The sequence below is a fragment of the Schistosoma mansoni genome, chromosome 6 (assembly GCF_000237925.1).
Source record: "Schistosoma mansoni strain Puerto Rico chromosome 6, complete genome".
NCBI lineage: Eukaryota > Metazoa > Platyhelminthes > Trematoda > Strigeidida > Schistosomatidae > Schistosoma > Schistosoma mansoni.
The window spans coordinates 2,055,638-2,073,997 of NC_031500.1; the positions used below are offsets into that span (position 1 = coordinate 2,055,638).

Here is an 18,360-nt window from a genome sequence, read left to right on the forward strand (position 1 = left end):
TTGCCAGGGATTTAATTGGTGATTGTAAGGTTGTTTTTCTGGTAGGTTTCACCAAAGAAAGGCCATCCATAGCGCGTCATTATGCCTTGCGTCCGTCATATCTCTGATTAGACCTGTAGTAAACTCGATCAACCAATGGTTATATACTTTTCAGAAACACACCCGAAGTCGGTTGTGCGGACACTATCCATCTTACTTGTTTTATGGTTAGTAATCGCACAACCGACTTCAGGTGTGTTTCTGAAAAGTATACAACCTTTCGTTGTACAAGTTTAAAAAAGGCCTAATCAGAGATATGATGGTTTCTGGCAATATGCAGCGAAAAGAATGTACATTATTCAGATGTCAATTGACTGGACTGTTAACTTCTAACTGGCGATCACTCAAAATCGATCATCAGGATTGACGAAGAATTAGGGAACGGAAACTTGTTGAAATACTTTGTGCTTGGGAATTCTACATCGTACCAAAAATATAATATCAAATGAAGCTAATAATAATAATGTTACATTTAATGAGTATGAAAAGAAAGGCGTTTTTCTACCATGTATATTAGATACAAATTTGGATCATATAGTAATACAACAATCGACATCATTATTGGATTAATGGAAGAGATAAGGTTACTTGATATTCTAATACACAGAGGCAGTACAGAATTAATCGAAGTTGAACACATAAATATTGGTACAAGGAAGCATCAAATAAATATGCGCCACACTAATCATTCGATTTATGTAAGAGCTGGGATAGTGCTCGAGTGCCCAGACCGAGGCAGTTCATGGTCATACTCGGAGCCTTCGACCTAAATATCTTATCCATAAATCAGTGGAGCAAAGTAAGGAGATACATTTTCATGGTAGTTGGTGACCAACAATAGGTTCATACACCATATTTTCCCTCTGGATCCTAGTGCTCATGTACACCATTAGTTTAGAATCAGGGTTTTTCTAACTCATCTAGGTGGATCAACCATATCCACCAACACAATTAAAGCATCGGACATTAGCTTTTCGTCCCTTCGATTTCCCAAACAACACCGCAGTGGCGAGAAGGCAGTGAGTAGGACTTCCTTTTCAGTGGTTGTATGCATCTGTCCATGTGAGAGCATTTGGGGAGGTAGAGATGACTGTCCCCACTCTAGTTCTTACTAAGGCATTTGGGGGCTTATTCTTATTATGGAACACTAAAATTATCCCATAATTCACAGTTTGTTGACCGTAAGACTTTTATCATATTATAAATTGGGTTAGTCAGTGACAGTTTATAAAGTTTTCAATCACCTCAGATAAATTCTCTCATTACCTTTCATTTTCTCAACTAACTATAAGTGATCAAAGGTGGTGAACTAGTCATCTAAAATGATCGTTCTAAGTAGAATTTATATTTGTAAAGAAGACTAAAAATAAGCCTAGTGTTTGGTTTTATTTCAAGACCTTAATCTTATCATATTTGTGTTTTTCATTCACCATGTTGACAACTCCCTCAGTATTCACTTATTATGTATCCTACTTACCACTCAGATACTTTTCATTCATCTGTTCGGTGAGTATTGAATACCAGAGTTCGATTTTCACTAAACAATTTACTTCAAGAGGTTTAACTTAGCTGATAGGTCTTGGGTTCGAATCTCGCCAGGTGGAATCGTGAATGCGCATTAACGAGGAGTCCCACAATAGGACGAAACGGCCAATCAGTGTTTCCAGGTTTTCCATGGTGGTCTAGCTTCAATTGACTCATGATCTCAACTATATGAAATTACTAAAATCTCCACAAAACCTCCTTCTGATAATGATCATATGCTCACTAGTGATTGGCTTCAAGAGATATTTCCTGGAGTTCTAGTGAGAAGCAGTAAACAGTGGAGTTCAACCAGGTCTGTTGGGAGATATCAACTCACTGAAGACATTGGTGAATGGTTGCTCAATTCCGTGGATTGGTTGAAGTTAGATATTGACACCGTTGGATGCTGGCCAGCTCAGTGATCTAGAGCTTAAGTGCTTGCGCGCGAAACTGATAGGTCCTGCGTTCGAATCTCATGATCGTGGATGCGCACTGTTGAGTAGTCCCATAATAGGACGAAACGGCCGTTCAGTGCTTTCAGCTTTCCAATGGTGAACTAGCTTCAACAGACTAATGATTTCAACTATGCAAATAATGAAATCTTCGCAAAACCCTTTCTGATATTAGCTTTAATTGTCTATTAGAAACATATCTAGTGTAGTGTGACTGGACATTATTTACCTACGCCTGTTACCATTCGACACCATAAGTAAGCAATGTTGCGTTGCACTACATTCGACATGTTTCTAATAGACAATTCAAGATAAGTTGAACCTCTTGAAGTAAATTGTTTGGTGAAAATCAAACTCTGGTATTCAATACTCACCAAATAGATGAATGAAAAGTATCTGAGTATTATTATTATTATTATTTAAACACATAAATAGTGGTACAAGGAAGCACCAGATACATATGCACCGCACAAATCTCATTTGATTTGCCCAGGTACCCAAACTGAAACAGGTGGTTTTCTTAAGGGGACACACCCCGAGCCTTTGACTTAAAGGTCTGATCCATAAGGCAGTGGAGCATCGTGAGGGGATGCAGTCCCATGGTAGCCAGTGACCAATAATTGGTTCATACGCCATTTATTCCCTCAGGATACTGGAGCCCATGTGTACCATTGGTTTGGAATCAAGGTTTTCCAATTCCCCTAGGTGGACTTTCTGTGTCCACCAACCCGGTTAAAGCGCCGGACATTCGCTTTTCGTCCTCTCAATTTTGTAAACAACACCTGTGGTGCGAGAATGCAGTGAATAGGACTTCCATGACAGAGGCTGTATACGCGTGCCCATGTGAGAGCATTTCGAAAGGGAGAGTGGACTCTCCCCACTTTCAGCTGTACCAGGACATTCGGGTGGTGAGTAGGATACATAATAAGTGAATACTGAGAGAGTTGGTGACAAAAGTTTACTTTAGAAGACTAATCAATCCATTTCAATAATGTTAGCATTGTCAACTTTGCAATATAACTATCATACTATATACTTCATAAATTTTTATCAAAGAGTACTGTATTCTATTCTACAGGTTACATTACAAGCTGAAAACTATTTAGGTTCATCTGGTACAAAACCCTTAGTATTTACTGGTCGTTCCGGTGAAGATATTCCACAATTGACTCCAATTGAATTAAAAATTCTTCATATTAATTCAAATAATATAACACTTAGTTGGAAAATGATAAATGATTCTGATTTCTCTATGAAAATGAATGGTATATTTCAAGGATTTCGAATTGAATGGTGTAATGCCGATTTATCAAATGATTCTTGTGAATTTTATAAAAAGTCACAGGTTAGAAAATTTGGACTCATTTTTTGTATTTCGTTTAAGTAACTTCTGGTATTTAAATCATTTTGTAGTTAGATGGATTGTGAAGAATAAGTCAGTGTCGTCGACGAGTGTCGTTTTCTTTAGAGGGGTGTTCAATAGAGCACATAAAGAATTGAACATAGAAGATCCAGGGTATTGTGATGATGACAGTTTCTACACCATTGGTTTTGGATTTACAACTTCAATTTATTCAAAGCATAATTCAATCATCACTGAGTATCACTACTGATAACTATTTCAGTTGAGTTACTGTTGAACTCCATGGGTACAGAAATAGAACTTTCTATGTTCTAATGACTGGCTCCATGAGGTAATTCCTGGAGTTCTAGTGAGAAGCTGTGGCCAGTGGAGTTAATCCATCTCAGGTAAAGACAGGTATCTACCTCAGTACAATGGAAGATGGTCGAGCAATTTTGTGGATTGGTTGAGGTAAGATATTAACATCGCTGTCTACATTTCTCAGTGTAATGTGTTTTTTGGTCTTCCTCGTTTCATTTGACCTTCAGGATTCCATGTGAGTGCTTGCCTTGTGACACAGTTGGATGATTTCCTCAATATGTGTTCCACCCACTTCCAGCGTTTCTTCCTGATTTCTTCTTCCTCTGGAATCTGGTTTGTTCTCTCCCACAGTTGAACTTCTATAAGCTTATCAAAAATATACTAAAATCAGTCAAAATTTTGTTAATTGTTCAATCAAGATAATAAAAGCACAATTACTTCATGTTATCATGAATTCTTTTGGAAAGATTTCTAAAGATCACTAAGTAATTGTTTATATTTTAATAGTTGAGATCATGAATCAATTGAAGCTAGATCACCATGGAAAACCCGGAAGCACTGGACGGACGTCTCGTCCTATTGTGGGACTCCTCAGCAGTTCGCATCCACTACCCCGCCTAGCGAGATTCCAACCCAGAACCTATCAGTTTCGCGCGCAAGCGCTTAACCTCTAGACCACTGAGCCGGTCGGTATCCAATGGTGTTAATGTCTTAATTCAACCAATTCACGAAATTAAACAACATATCCACCATTATCTTCAATGAGTTACTATCTCACAACAGACCTGGTTGAACTCCACTGATCACTGCTTGAAATATATATTCAATTCTCTTCTAGAATTTGGAAGACAATGATCAAAAAAGTTCATTATACTTTTAATCATGAATTAGTTTATTTTCTTTCTCTCCCATTTTTTTTTGCTTTCAAGGATTACATTCTTGAACAACCTCCATCTTGGTCATTTCCAAATCTACGTCGAATGTCATCTCAAATATTTTTAGATAATCAACCCATCAATAATAATGTAGTACATACTAAAGGTATACCGGTACCTATGTCTTCTACAACTATTGATAGTTCAAATATTCAATATGAAAATGACTATTATATAGTTAATCTAAATGAATTACCTGGTAAAACAAAATTAAAAATATGGGTTCGTATACTTAATATACAATATGCTGGACCAGAAAGGTAATATATATAGTTATGAATTGAATTGGATTATTTATTTATTTGAATATATAAGTATTGTGGGATTGATCTCCATACGAGGAGATCTCCTTATCGACTTACAGTACGCAGATGAAGACGCCGACAAAATGTAGAGTCTTCTGTTATCACTGAGTACCAATGCCAGTTTATTTGGAATGCGTTTCTCCCCACCTCTAAATGTAAATTGTTACTCTAGGATTGGCGTGCGTCAACACTTGGACTAAGGATAGGGAGTGAAGTAGTTGAACGCATCGACAATTTCACTTATCTTGGAAGTCTGATCAGCCCTAATGGGTTAGTGTCTGATGAAATTTTAGCACGAATTCAAAAAGCTCTTTTGGCTTTTGCCAACTTACGTCACCTATGGTGAGGGCGAGATATCCGTCTATCAATTAAGGGATGGGTGTACTGCGCATCAGCTCGCTCTGTTCTACTTTACGGCCGCGAAACGCGGCCATTAAGAATTACTAGTATTTGACCACAGATGCCTTAGAAATATTGCTTGCATCTGCTGGGATCACCGGGTAAGTAATAGTTAGGTTAGACGCAGGGTATTACGGAATGATGGTAGATCATTTGATGAGATCATGAATCTTCATCGACTGAGATGGTTGGGGATCAGCCTTGCTGATTGAACGCTATATTCGGATCCTAAGACAGACTCGTAAACCCCAAGCTAGAACTACACAACGACTTGAACACAAAAGAAAAGGCGCAAAGTATGCGAGAAGCACTTTGCTCCAAAAATTCATTTATGTACAGAAAATATAGGGTTTTTATAGTATTTTAAAAGTCGTCGGGCTTTCCTGAAAATTCTAGAATGTTGATTAACATAGTAGCAGTGTAGTAGTCAGCAAATCAGAACCTCTACATGTGACTTCATTTTTTGCGATATTTCTAGCAAAACTTCTAGTGAACACTGATTGCATAAAATACTTCTTAATTTTTCCTGAGCCTGTCATGTCCAGTGCGAGAAATTTTCTGGATCTACTTGTAGCTTGATAACTGGTTTTCTGCGGCTTTGGGAATTCCCTGGTATGAGTGTCTGTTGGGGCTCCTGTCACTGGAGTATTTGTAATTATCTCTATCGGAAGCCTCACTTGACTATCTACGGTGTCTAGAATCCTTTTCTCTCTATGTATTTGAATAATATGTCTAATCCACGTTCCGAAAGTCCCACACACTTTGTATAGGAAATTTCCCATTCTCTTTTTGACGACTTCAGGTTCCCAATGTTTTATTCTAATGTTTGATTTGACGAGCACTTTATCACCGACATTAAAACTCAGGATATTCTGATTTTGTTTGCGTTCAACCATTGATTTACGTGGCAACATGGCGTCGAATATAGGTCGAATACTTCTCCCGAACATTGCTTCAGCAGGTGATTTTCCATCTGGAAGGATATAGTTAGGCATAATTCTATAAGCTGTTAGGAATTTCGTAATTACCTGGCTTGTCCCTTCGCCTTCCTCTTTCAGTAGTGCTCTTTTGAATGTGTCCACGAAGCGCTCAGCTTGTCCATCTATCCATCTATCCGCATATCTATCTATCTGCGTATCTATCTATGCATACATCTAACAATCCATCTATCTATCTATCTATTAATCTGAAATGCAATTGTATAGTAATTGAAGTGCTTTCATAGTACATAACTATCATTGTAAATCTATATTCAACTTTATTTTTTTTCTTTTATAGTGATGTAATAATTGTTGAAACTAAAGAAGGTGTACCAGAGAAAGTATCTGAATTAACAATTACATTTATTGGTGTTAATCATATTGAAGTATCATGGATTAAACCAATGATATTAAATGGAGAGCTAATATCATATGATTTAGAAATATATTTAAGTATGTTGCCTAGTTTCCCCTTCTCTTTTAATCAATTTTAAAGAAACTAATCTTATTAAGGGTATCTAAGGTGGGGAGAGTCCGCTCTCCCTCTCGAAATGTTCTCACATGGCAACGCGTGCATAGCCTCTGTCAGGTAAGTCCTACTCATTGCCTTCTCAAATCACGGGTGTTGTTTACGAAATTGAGAGGACGAAAAGCGAATGTCCGACGCTTTAACCGGGTTGGTGCACACGGCGTGTCCACCTAGGGGAGTTGGAAAACCCTGATTACAAATCGATGGTGCACATGGACTCCATTATCCTGAGGGAACAAATGTCGTATGAATCAATCGTTGGTCACTGGCTACCATGGGACTGCATCTCCACACGATGCTCCACTGCCTTATGGATCAGATCTTTATGTCAAAGGCTCGGGGTGTGTCCCCCTGAGAAAACCACCTGCTTCGGTTTGGGCACCTGGTCAGTATCACAGCTCTCACATAAATCAAGGGAGATTTGTGTGGCGCATATATATCTGGTGCCCGTTTGTACCAATATTTATGTGTTTAAATAAATAATGAAATAATAAAATCATATAAACATTGATACAAGAAGAAACCAAAATAAACATGCACTAACTTGTGTTATTCGATTCGTGTTAGGGATGGAATACTTCCTGGGCGCCAAAACCAAAACAGGTGGTTTACTTAGGAGTCCACATCCCAAATTTTTGACCTAAAGGTCTAATCCATAAAACAGTGGAACAACTTGTGGAAATGTAGTTCCATGGTAGTCGGTGATCAATAAAAGGTTTATACACCATTTATTTCCTTAGGATCCTGAACATCATGTACACCACTGGTTTGGAATCAAGGTTTTCCAACTCACCAAGATGGATTTTCAGTATCGACCAACCAAGTTAAAGCGTAGGAAACTCAGTTTTCGTCCTCTCGATTTCGTAAACAATACCCCAGTGACGAGAATGTAATGAGTAAGTCTATCCTGTGAGTGGTTGTATACACATGGCCATATGAGGTCATTTGGAGAGAAAGAGAGTTGTTTGTCCCCACTCTCAGTTGAGGGTTTAATCTTTAAGTTTATCTTCAAAGTGTTGTTTAACTGAATCAGTTTTCTTTAAAAAAAATCAAACGATTAAAATTTGAAGCTGGGTAGGTTTAAGATGAGAACAAACTGTTTTTGAATACACAAAGGGGATTTGAATTTTCGTATGTCTAAGGCTTCAATAAACCTTAGTATAAACACCCTTTTACACTTTTATACAACACCACAAAAGCCGAGTTAAGATCAATCTTATGGCGTGTTTCGATTATATATTTAGCAATAGAGGATGATGGATGTTTATCCTTCACTCTTATCGGGTCATTTGATTCTATTTGTTTCTGTAACCATTTTGGTACATGTTCACGATTGCTCCTTCCTATGTATGTGTGACCACACACACATTTAAATAGGTAAACTCAGTGGGATGTGACATAATCGTTTTCATGTCTTTTAGGTTTTACATGAAGCATGGACTTCGTTCTTTCTTTGATAATGATCTTCGCTGAACAATACGTTTTAACGATGACTGATTTAAGCCTTTGTTTCAATAAAAAGCTATTTGGATCACCTCTAAATGGTAAGGTGACATAGACAGACTTTATTTTCCATCGAGGGTACAGTAAGTCTCGCTATACCATGAACCTACCATTTATTTATGAGTTTAAGTGGATAACCATTCCCCATTAGTGTCTTGCTGTTATAAACTGTATGATACTGCTTACAACGCTAGGGTTTCTTGTTATAACAGTCCTTTCACTTGTTACACGTATATGGGACGTTAATTTACCTTAGACGAATATCTACACTAGATTCCCACCCAGTGTCTATTCTACAGGAGACTTCAACACAATTCAGATCAAGAACACGAGATTAGCGTCAATATATTTCCATACCAATATCTGACACAAGGAACACTCAATCAATAGCAGTCAGGATAGGGGAATATATATAACACATATAACACCTGTCATCCTATCTAATGTCTGACTCAGTAAAACAACCAATCATTGTCTTTTTCGCCTACATATCACTTGCTTAACAACTTAACATCATCATCAATAGAGTCATTTGTGTAAATACAGATCAAGCCCGTTAAATAGACACCTTATCAAACCTCCTTTCTTTTGTTTTGTTTTTATAATTTCAGATAATTTTATAAATACAACTGAAATCTTTTCATTACAACATTCACAACTGATCACTTCTATAACCATTGAAGATCCAGAACAATGTGCAACACGTATATCAGGTTTAAAAATGAATACTTATTATTTATTATATATATGGGCTAAAACATCTGTTGGACGTGGTGAACCAAATTATGTAAATTTTCGTACAGCAACACTTAGTCATGGTAATTAAATAATATTCATATATTTTGAGAGTTGAGATCATGATTCAATTAAAGCTAGATCACCATGGAAAACCTGGAAACACTGGACGGCTGTTTCTTCCTAGTATGGGAATCCTCAGCAAAGCGCATCCACGATCCCGTCTCGCAAGATTCAAATCCCAGGACCTATCAGTTTCGCGCGTGAGCGCTTAACCTCTAGTTCACTGGGCCGGCCGGTATCCAATGGTGTTAATGTCTAAATTCAACCAATTCACGAAATTGAACGACATATCCACCATTGTCTCCAATAAGTTACTATCTCACAGCAAACCTGGATAAACTCCATTGGTTTCACTAGAACTTCAAGAAATAACTCTTAAAACCAGTCACTAGTGAGACTGATTGGTCCTGGTGTCGAATCTCGCGAGGCGGGATCATGGATATATACTGTTATGGAGTCCCATACTAAGAAGAGACGGTCGTCCAGTGCTTCCAAGTTTCCCACGGTGGTCTAGCTTCAATTAACTCATGATTTCAACTATTAGGATTACTATAATATCCACAAAAATCCCTCCTGATATTATTTATATTGTTTGTATTTTATAATTAGAAATGTTCGTTTCTAAAGGTTTGATCACTTGAAAGTCAAATCATATGTGTAAATTACTTCATGGCCATGAAGTATATAATAAGTCGGAATGTTAGCTGTTGGGTTTAAACGGTTAGTTTCAATGACTAAAGAATCAGGAGATACTTAAATTTAGTGTTAGTGTAGTGTGTGCTACTGATGTTGACAAATATAAGTAGTATATATCATCAATCGAAAGTGAGATGCCTATTGGAAGAAGGTTAAGTAGATCGAAGAACAGAGAATGATTGATGTGGAAACGAAAGAACACCAAAGTCTGAGACAATTGATGAAGTATTTACTGAATAGTTCTCAGAATTTACTGAAATATTCTGCAGTATTGTAATAAAATCCATTTGGTTGTCAGTCAGTCAGTGAGTCACAACGTAGAACTTCGTACGTACGTACATCAGTTCAAGCTGCCATACCACATTAGCAAAGAGATCAAGTTGTCGATTCAAATCCCATAGTGGTAGAAGTAGTAAGAGTATAAGCATCAGTGTGAAAGATTAGGGTTTGAAGATGTTATTGAAGGAGTAAAATACAGTGAGTTAAATTTGAAAAGAGAAAAAGGATAGGGACATGAGGAATTTAGAGAATTAGAATTTGGTAGAACACAAAGAGTGGATGCACCTTTACCATTGCAAACGATTTTGAGCCATGTCATTCAAGGTCTCTAACCATCGATTACTATCATCTCGCGAATCCCAACCAGGTAGTCTATGTTGGTTGTCCTCAAAATGTGTGTTATCATTCACTACATTAGGACTAATATTTCAGTTCATAAGGTTAAGGGTTCAAAGTTAGTGTTATACTTTAAAAGCCTCATATTTAAGGTATGAATGATAGCCAATTATATGGGTCTAATATCTAATAATTGAATGAATGTTAAATGTTTGAAATTCGGTTACAATGATCACTTTCTAAAAGATATGATAATTACTTTGATTAAGATCATGAATCGGTTGATGTTAGATTTTCATTGAAAACCTAGAAGTATTGAACGACAGTTTCATCCTAGTATGAGACTTTTCATGAATTCAATTGTTAGTATATTACAATATCCATAAAAATACCTATTCTGATCATAATCATGTAATAACTAGTGACTAGATTCAAGATAAACTTCCTAGAGTTCTAGTGAAAAGCCCTGACCAGTAGAATCCAATCTGTGTTAGATGTGAGACAGTTATCCACCTCCGACGACGGAAGATGTTCGCACGACTTCGTGAATTGGTTGAAGTTAGACAATAACACTGTTGGATGCCAGTTCAGTGATCTTAAGAATAAGCGTTCGCCCATGAGACTTATAGGTCCCATGTGTTGGATCATGAATGCGTACTGTTGAGGAGTCCTACAAAAGGACGAAACGATCGTTCAGTACTTCCAGGTTTCCAATGGTTTTTCTAGTTTAGATCGACTTATGAATTCAACAATCTCGACAAATCCACATTCTAATTTTCTTATTAACGTTAAACATTTGTTTTTACAGATTATGGTTATATTCCATTTACAATCACTTCCATTCAAGATCATGTGAATTCAATAAATTTAACATTGAAAACACCTTTCTCTTTATCAAATTATGATTTAAACAAATCAGACTTGTCTAATGATAGTACAGATCATTCTACTACTTCTTTTTCTTGGACTTCTTCTTCACCAACTGTATTCACAACTGAACAAAGTACTAACACCTCTAATATAAACAACATTGAACAGATTGAGAAATGGAATCATCCATTTATGTTTTATGTACAATTTCGTCAATTAGGTACAGAGATATGGGAAGAAACTCAAAGAGAATTACATAATTCATGGATTGTTTTAAAGAATTTGAATAAAGGTATTATTTTATTGGTTGATTTGTTTATCTGTTATAAGTGTAATGAGATGATTAGAAACAATTTGGAGGAAGTGCTGTTCTCTGAGCTGGATTGTTTAGTCATGGAACTTTCATCGTCCTTCTGAACGACATCATCAGCAGTACAAACTTCGGTTAGAAGTGAAGTGTTTAAATATCTCTCCACATGTGATTCACAGCTTGTCCTGTACACCTCGATGTTGATTGGTTCTTGTTAATCTTAAATCTGTCATTGTTTACTTCGTTATTTTGGTTGTATCTCCCAGTGACCAGTGGGGTTCAATCACATCTGTTGTAGAGATATCAACTCACTGAAGACGATTAGTGAATGGTTGTTCAAACTTCGTGAATTGCTTGAAATTAGATATTAACACCGTTGGATACCGGCCAGCTCAGTGGTCTATCGGTTAAGTACTCTGGCACAAGACTGGTAGGTCCTGGGTTCGAATCTCGCGAAGCTGGATCGTGGATGCGCAGTGCTTCCAGGTTTTCCATGGTGATTTAGCTTCAATTGACTCATGATTTCAACGATGAGAATACTGAAATCTCCACAAAACCCCTTCGTATCTCCCATTGGTTTGATTCTTGTTCCTATGTTTTTGCAAAATTTCCTTGATTGGTTGATAAATTGGATTCATTTAGAGGCTTGGCACAAACATAGAAACAAAGATCAAACCAATGGGAGATACAACCAAATCAAAGAAATAAACAATGACAGATTTAAGGTCAACAACAACCAATCCACATCGAGATGTATAGGACAAGCTATGAACCACATTTGGAGGAATTCAAATACTTCACTTCTACCCGAAGTTTGTGCTGATGATGTCATTCAGAAGGACGATGTAAGCTCTTTGGCTAAACCATTCAGCTTAGAGAACCAAAATCAATCAAAAGTTAGGGATATCATAATAAATTCTTATAGTGTCAACATCCCCTTGTAAGTAAATCGAGCATTTTAGTAATAGTTTCATAGAGTAAAAGGTTTCTTAAAGCCTAGAATAAGAGTAGATCTGCTTGCGTTGATAAAATCGTATAATCACCAGTGACTTATTTTGAGAGGCAATTCTCAGAGTTCTAATGAAATGCCATGATCAGCGGAGTTCAACAATTTCAGCAGTGAATTAGCTACTCATCAATCTTGTTAGAAGATGGCAGCTCAATATCCGAAAATATTCAAAGCTGGAAATTTAAATCATTCAATACCGACTTAGTTACCTAAATATTATGCACTCTCTACGAGACTATATGACCCTGAGTCCAATCACTAGTGGAGTTGTATATAGGCACGGTGGATTAATTTTATACCAAGATAAAATAAATGTTTATACTTCGTCATCTTTAATAACTGTCTGGTCAAAGTCAGCCTATGATATGACCTAGAAAATCCAGTCCTCAAATGCCCTGATACGACCGACCGTGGGAAGAGTCAACACTCACTCTCATATGACCACATGCATACAACCACTGTCAGAGAAGTCCGACTCACTACATTCTCGCCACGACGAAAAACGAATAATTGGTGCCTTAACCTTGGTGAGCTTGAAAACCCTGATTCTAAACTAATAGTGTACATGGGTTATAGGATTTTAAAAGGAACAAATGGTGTATGAACCTATTGTTGATCACCAACTATCATGGAACTGCATCTCTATAAGTCTATCAATTGCCTTATGGACTAAACCTGTACGTGTAATGTTCATGGCATGGCCACCACATATTTTATGTCTTGGCACCCAGTAATTATCACAACCACCCTTTCCCCTCCCCTTTCCCCCCTCTTTTCTAATATTCAAACTATAAATATTCTTTCCATTTTTCTTATTTAGATTCACAATATGAAATAAGAATTGTATATATTCCTAATAATGGTCAATCAATTGTTAGTCATACAAAAATTATTCATATACCAATCAATAATCAATATACAATAATCAATAATCAATGGAAATTATTATTTAAAAATAATCAATATTTTATCATTATTATGATTTTAAGTTGTTTATTTTTATTGATTAGTTTAATTAGTTGTAGTTGTTTACTTATTTATTATTGGTCTAAACATAAACAATCAATAAGATTAAAGAAAATATCCGATTCATTACGTAATCGATATAATAGTAATAATAATAATAATAATAATAATAATATTGATTATTTGCATTCATTTCATTGTCAACAATTAAAACCATATAATAATATACAATATGAGTTATCTATGGAACAACAACAACAACAATCACCACAGCAACAACTACCACCACCCCCATCACAGCAACAACAACAACAACAACAATCGATGGAACCATATCTAAATTGGAAAATCAATAATCAATTCTCATCAAATTATATAGATGATATAACTGATCATTCTACAATGATGATGATGATGATGATGACACCGACAACGACAACAATGATGAACACTCGTAATGATGATTCAATATTTCAATTCAATTCTTCATGTATATGTCAATACAATCATAATACCATAGCAACTACTAATAATACTACTGATTTATTAAATCAATCATTAATAACAACTTGTGATTCACCTTTTATAAATAATAATTGTATAACATTTTTAAAATTACCACAATCTCAAACAAGTTCATTTACGGAAGACAATTTTTTTAGTCCATTAATTAATATAGATACTACTTATAATACTACTAATAATACTACTTATACTACTACTACTACTACTAATACTACTAATAATAGTAATAATAATAATCAAAGTAATCAACATACATATATAAGTAGTTTATTAAGTAGAGTATGAATGTTCATTCTAAAGATCTTTTTAGGGTAAATAGTATAATTTTTTTTTGTATTATTTTTTACAATTTTGATATATAAGTAGTATATTAAGATTTCAATTTTTTTTAATTGTACAATGAAAATAATACATTTTTAATATTACATAGATGATATCGTGTGTCTTCTGATTTAAAGAATTGAATGAATAGAGTCCTAGAGTGAATGAACATCAAGTCTGAGATAAAGGTACATCCCAAATAGGACGAAACGCATGTCAAATTGGATTCCACTACTAGCTACTATCCATCTTTGCTTAAAAGAAGTATTCGTTTACAGAGATGGATAGTGGCTAGTAGTGGAATCCAGTTTGACGCGCGTTTCGTCCTATTTGGGACTCGTCAGCTGGATGTACCTGCATCTCAGAGTTGATGTTCACTCTGGGACTCAAACCCAGTACCCTCGCTTCAAACGCCATCGCGTTATCCACTCGGCCACTGAGTCCTGATAGCCAGCTTTGATTGATATCATGGATGAATGAATGTTACAGTATCATTGAAAACCTGGAAGTACTGGATGATCGTTTCGTTCTATTATGGGATTCATCAACTGTGCATCTCAACGATCCTGCAGATGAAACTTAAACTTAGGACTTTTGGTCTTGCTTGCGAAGCAGTTACTCACTGAAGACAACGTTAGCCACTGAATACCCTGGTATGACCGAGAGTGAGGAGTGTCAAAACTCCCTCTCGAAATACTCTCACATGGCCACGCGTATATAACCTCTGCCTTTGTCTTTTCAAGTATTTGTGATTGAGTCAATTTTATAATATAACATCCTACCAGTAGATAATGTGTTTACTCGACTCAAGTTTCCGTTGATAGTCTACCGTCAAGTAATAATTTCCATACCCTGTAACAAATACAAGGTGATTAAGATATCCCAGCAGTCAATACTATGAACTGTCTGTTATATCCTTGTGAACGCATAAGTACAGGAAACAGTTCTTGGTAATAGCTGATGCTTTCTCCAAGTGGCCAGAAGTCCACTACATGAAGTCTGTCTCGACAAAAGCTACTGTGGAAAAACTGAGACAAGTATTCAACTGCTTTGCGTGTCCAGATATATTAGTGTCGGATAATGGACCACAACGTACCTCTGCTGAATTTTCAAGATTCTGCAATGCCAATGCCGTTAGGCATATCATGACACCCCCATACCATCCACAGTCTAACGGTTTAGTATAGAGGTTCGTGAACACTTTTAAAAGAGCACTGCTTAAAGCCGAAAGAGAAGGAGAAATAGAAGATATAATTGAAAGATTTTTACTAAACTGCCGCGCAACAAATAATCAAGCAATTTTTGGAAGAAATATTAGAATACCTATAGAATAAATGAAACCGAAACCTAGAACCAGTCTCCGCAAGAATAAACGAATGGAACGGCAATACAACAAGCGACATGGTGCATTAACCAGAAGGTTCAGTGTGGAGTAAGCGGTAATATCAAGAGATTTCCAGGGAGTAATGTCAACCTGAAAGTTTGGCATCGTGAGTCACAATGAAGCTCATAATAAGATGAATATATATATTAAATCTAGTCACTGAATAGTTATACAATAACAATGAATATAGAAAAATTGTCTAATAATAGGTCCTGGAAGTTACCTGTACTTATGTCTTCACTAGGATATAACACTATCTGCCTAATAATGTTTGTCACCTGGCGTGGTTCACCATGAACTGCATGACTGAAGCAAATGTAAAATGGTAATTATAAGAAGTTATACTTTGAACTGTATTATAGAAGTTAAATGACTGACAAGGAACAATTTTAAAGATATAAGTTCATACACCATTCTTAGACTTTTTCAGTGATCAAATAATTAGTTGAATAAATAAAAACAGTCTGTTTAATACCAACTACACCGGTGTATTAGATGTGATCTTTATCACTGTAGAGCTACTTAACTAGGAGCATATGAGAAATAAATAATAACTGGATTTTCAAACAACGTTTCTTATGATGGAACACTGTTAAGAAGAATATCCATTCTGACACTGAAGTAATAAGAAGGCAACTTTTAAAGCGATCTATTAAAACCCATTCATCTTAATCTTTAATTCAGGACGTTATCTTCAAAGAAAAGCCTACTATATAATTATTTATCAATAGCCGTAACATTTCAACCCGGATATAAAACTTTTCTGATATAAGCAGTGTTTTCAAACATCACTTTAACTACTCAATACTAATTAAGTAGGCAAATTGTTTGTGCTAAAATAGTAGACGGTTGACTACATACTTCATATAAGTGCTATCTACAACAATTCTAGTCGTGACATTTCTTAAGATGTGAATCAATGGTTTTTTTTATCTGAGGCTTTTATTATCATTTAATTGAGCTGAATATTAGGCCATACTAGAATGTCTTTCCTTGTTTCATAAATATTTTGACTTTTGCAAAATAGATCTCCGAAAATATGCCTTGAGGTATTTATCAGCACGAACTGCAGATCTATTAACTGATGTGGCACCAATTTACCTTCATCAAGATTTACTTCGTATTAAATGACTCCGAAGCACTGTTGATCCAACTTTTTCCTAGGGGAGTAAAATCAGGAGATAATTACAAAGTGTAATGGACTATTGTATTTCATAAAGAGAAATCCGAGATATAAGAAGTAGACTACACATAATGTAGTTCCCAATCATTCGATTAACAGAAGAACAGAACAAAATTTTACATTTTACAAGAGTTCAGTTAAGTATCCAAGTGTACATGAAATACGGTTAATGCAGTGCTAATATCTGGTTAAACGTACAACTGTTTAACAAGAAATACACTTCATATTGAAATGATATTTTAGCATGTCCTTGTATTATTTCATTCCTATCCATGTTACAACGTGTCTCCATGAGAACTAATATGCTTGATGCTAATTACGATTTTCTCGGTAAACGAACAAAGGTCAATGACACAGTGACACAATAGGCTATTCTAATCCGTTGTCTCAGGCCCCGTTAACTCGAATGAGAAGTTCAAGACGAAGTCGGAGAAGCAGCCGAACTACAAGCAATCACAATAGGAAGAAATCAAACATATATATATATATATACAGCATAAAATTGTCTTTGGGAAGCATTACAAAATAGCACACTAAAAAGATATAACGGGCCAATAGCGTTTAAGGTATTTCCAAGTGGGAAATACGACTTCAAGGTGAAAGGAGCTCTTTTGGCGCGAAAACACGGAAATTCAAATTTTCAAAATAAATTTACAAAAATAAATCATTTACCAAGTAAGTTCTGGAGATTGAACATCCTCAACAGAGCAAAGGGTAATAATCATAAGTCTTCATTCGTATAATATACTTTAACTAAAATGTATGCAGAGACGTTAGTTGTCATAGAAGTTTAAGCTATTCTATACCGTTAAGTGTACTGAGAAAAGAAACATCTTTAGTCATACTAGGTTTGAACTACAAAAACATTCAAAGTATCAGCTATTGAATATGTTGAATTTATGTATTAAACTGGATACTGACCGACATTGGAATTTATAATCAGCGTTTTATCCTTTTTGGTATTCTTCAAATGACAGTATTCCTACATTACATTGTTGTTATTCTATTGTTTATGGTTTAGGTTTAAAGCAAAACTTGTTGAATTCGAGTCTCATTATTTAAAATTGAAACTAAAAAAGTAGATACATTTAACTTAGAAGTCAAGCTCCTAAATGCCCTATTACGGACGAGAGTGGGGAGAGTTAGATCTATCTCTCCGAATGCCCTCACGTGAACACGTGTATACAAACATTGAAAGGGAAGTCTTACTCACTACATTCTCGTCATTGGGGTGTTGTGTATGAAATCGAGGGGACAAAAAGTGGATGTTCCCTGCTTTCAACGGATTGTTCGATATAGAAGATCGACTTTGGTTAGTTGGGAAACCCTGATTCCAAACCAATGGTTTACATGG

At 35.8% G+C, this 18,360-nt stretch overlaps 1 protein-coding gene across 1 annotated transcript in view; it reads left to right on the plus strand.

Moving 5' to 3' along the window:
- The window catches only part of Smp_001900 (septate junction protein), a gene marked incomplete at both ends in the record, with an annotated part of 53,218 nt that extends 41,575 nt beyond the window's left edge, over nt 1-11,643 (plus strand). Inside the window, 6 exons of the mRNA XM_018797925.1 lie at nt 3,094-3,360; nt 4,608-4,873; nt 6,596-6,750; nt 8,941-9,033; nt 11,247-11,600; nt 11,639-11,643. Coding sequence (XP_018652919.1) covers nt 3,094-3,360; nt 4,608-4,873; nt 6,596-6,750; nt 8,941-9,033; nt 11,247-11,600; nt 11,639-11,643 — 1,140 coding nt within the window. The remainder of the gene's footprint in view (nt 1-3,093; nt 3,361-4,607; nt 4,874-6,595; nt 6,751-8,940; nt 9,034-11,246; nt 11,601-11,638) is intronic.
- Between the last annotated feature and the right edge of the window lie 6,717 nt (nt 11,644-18,360).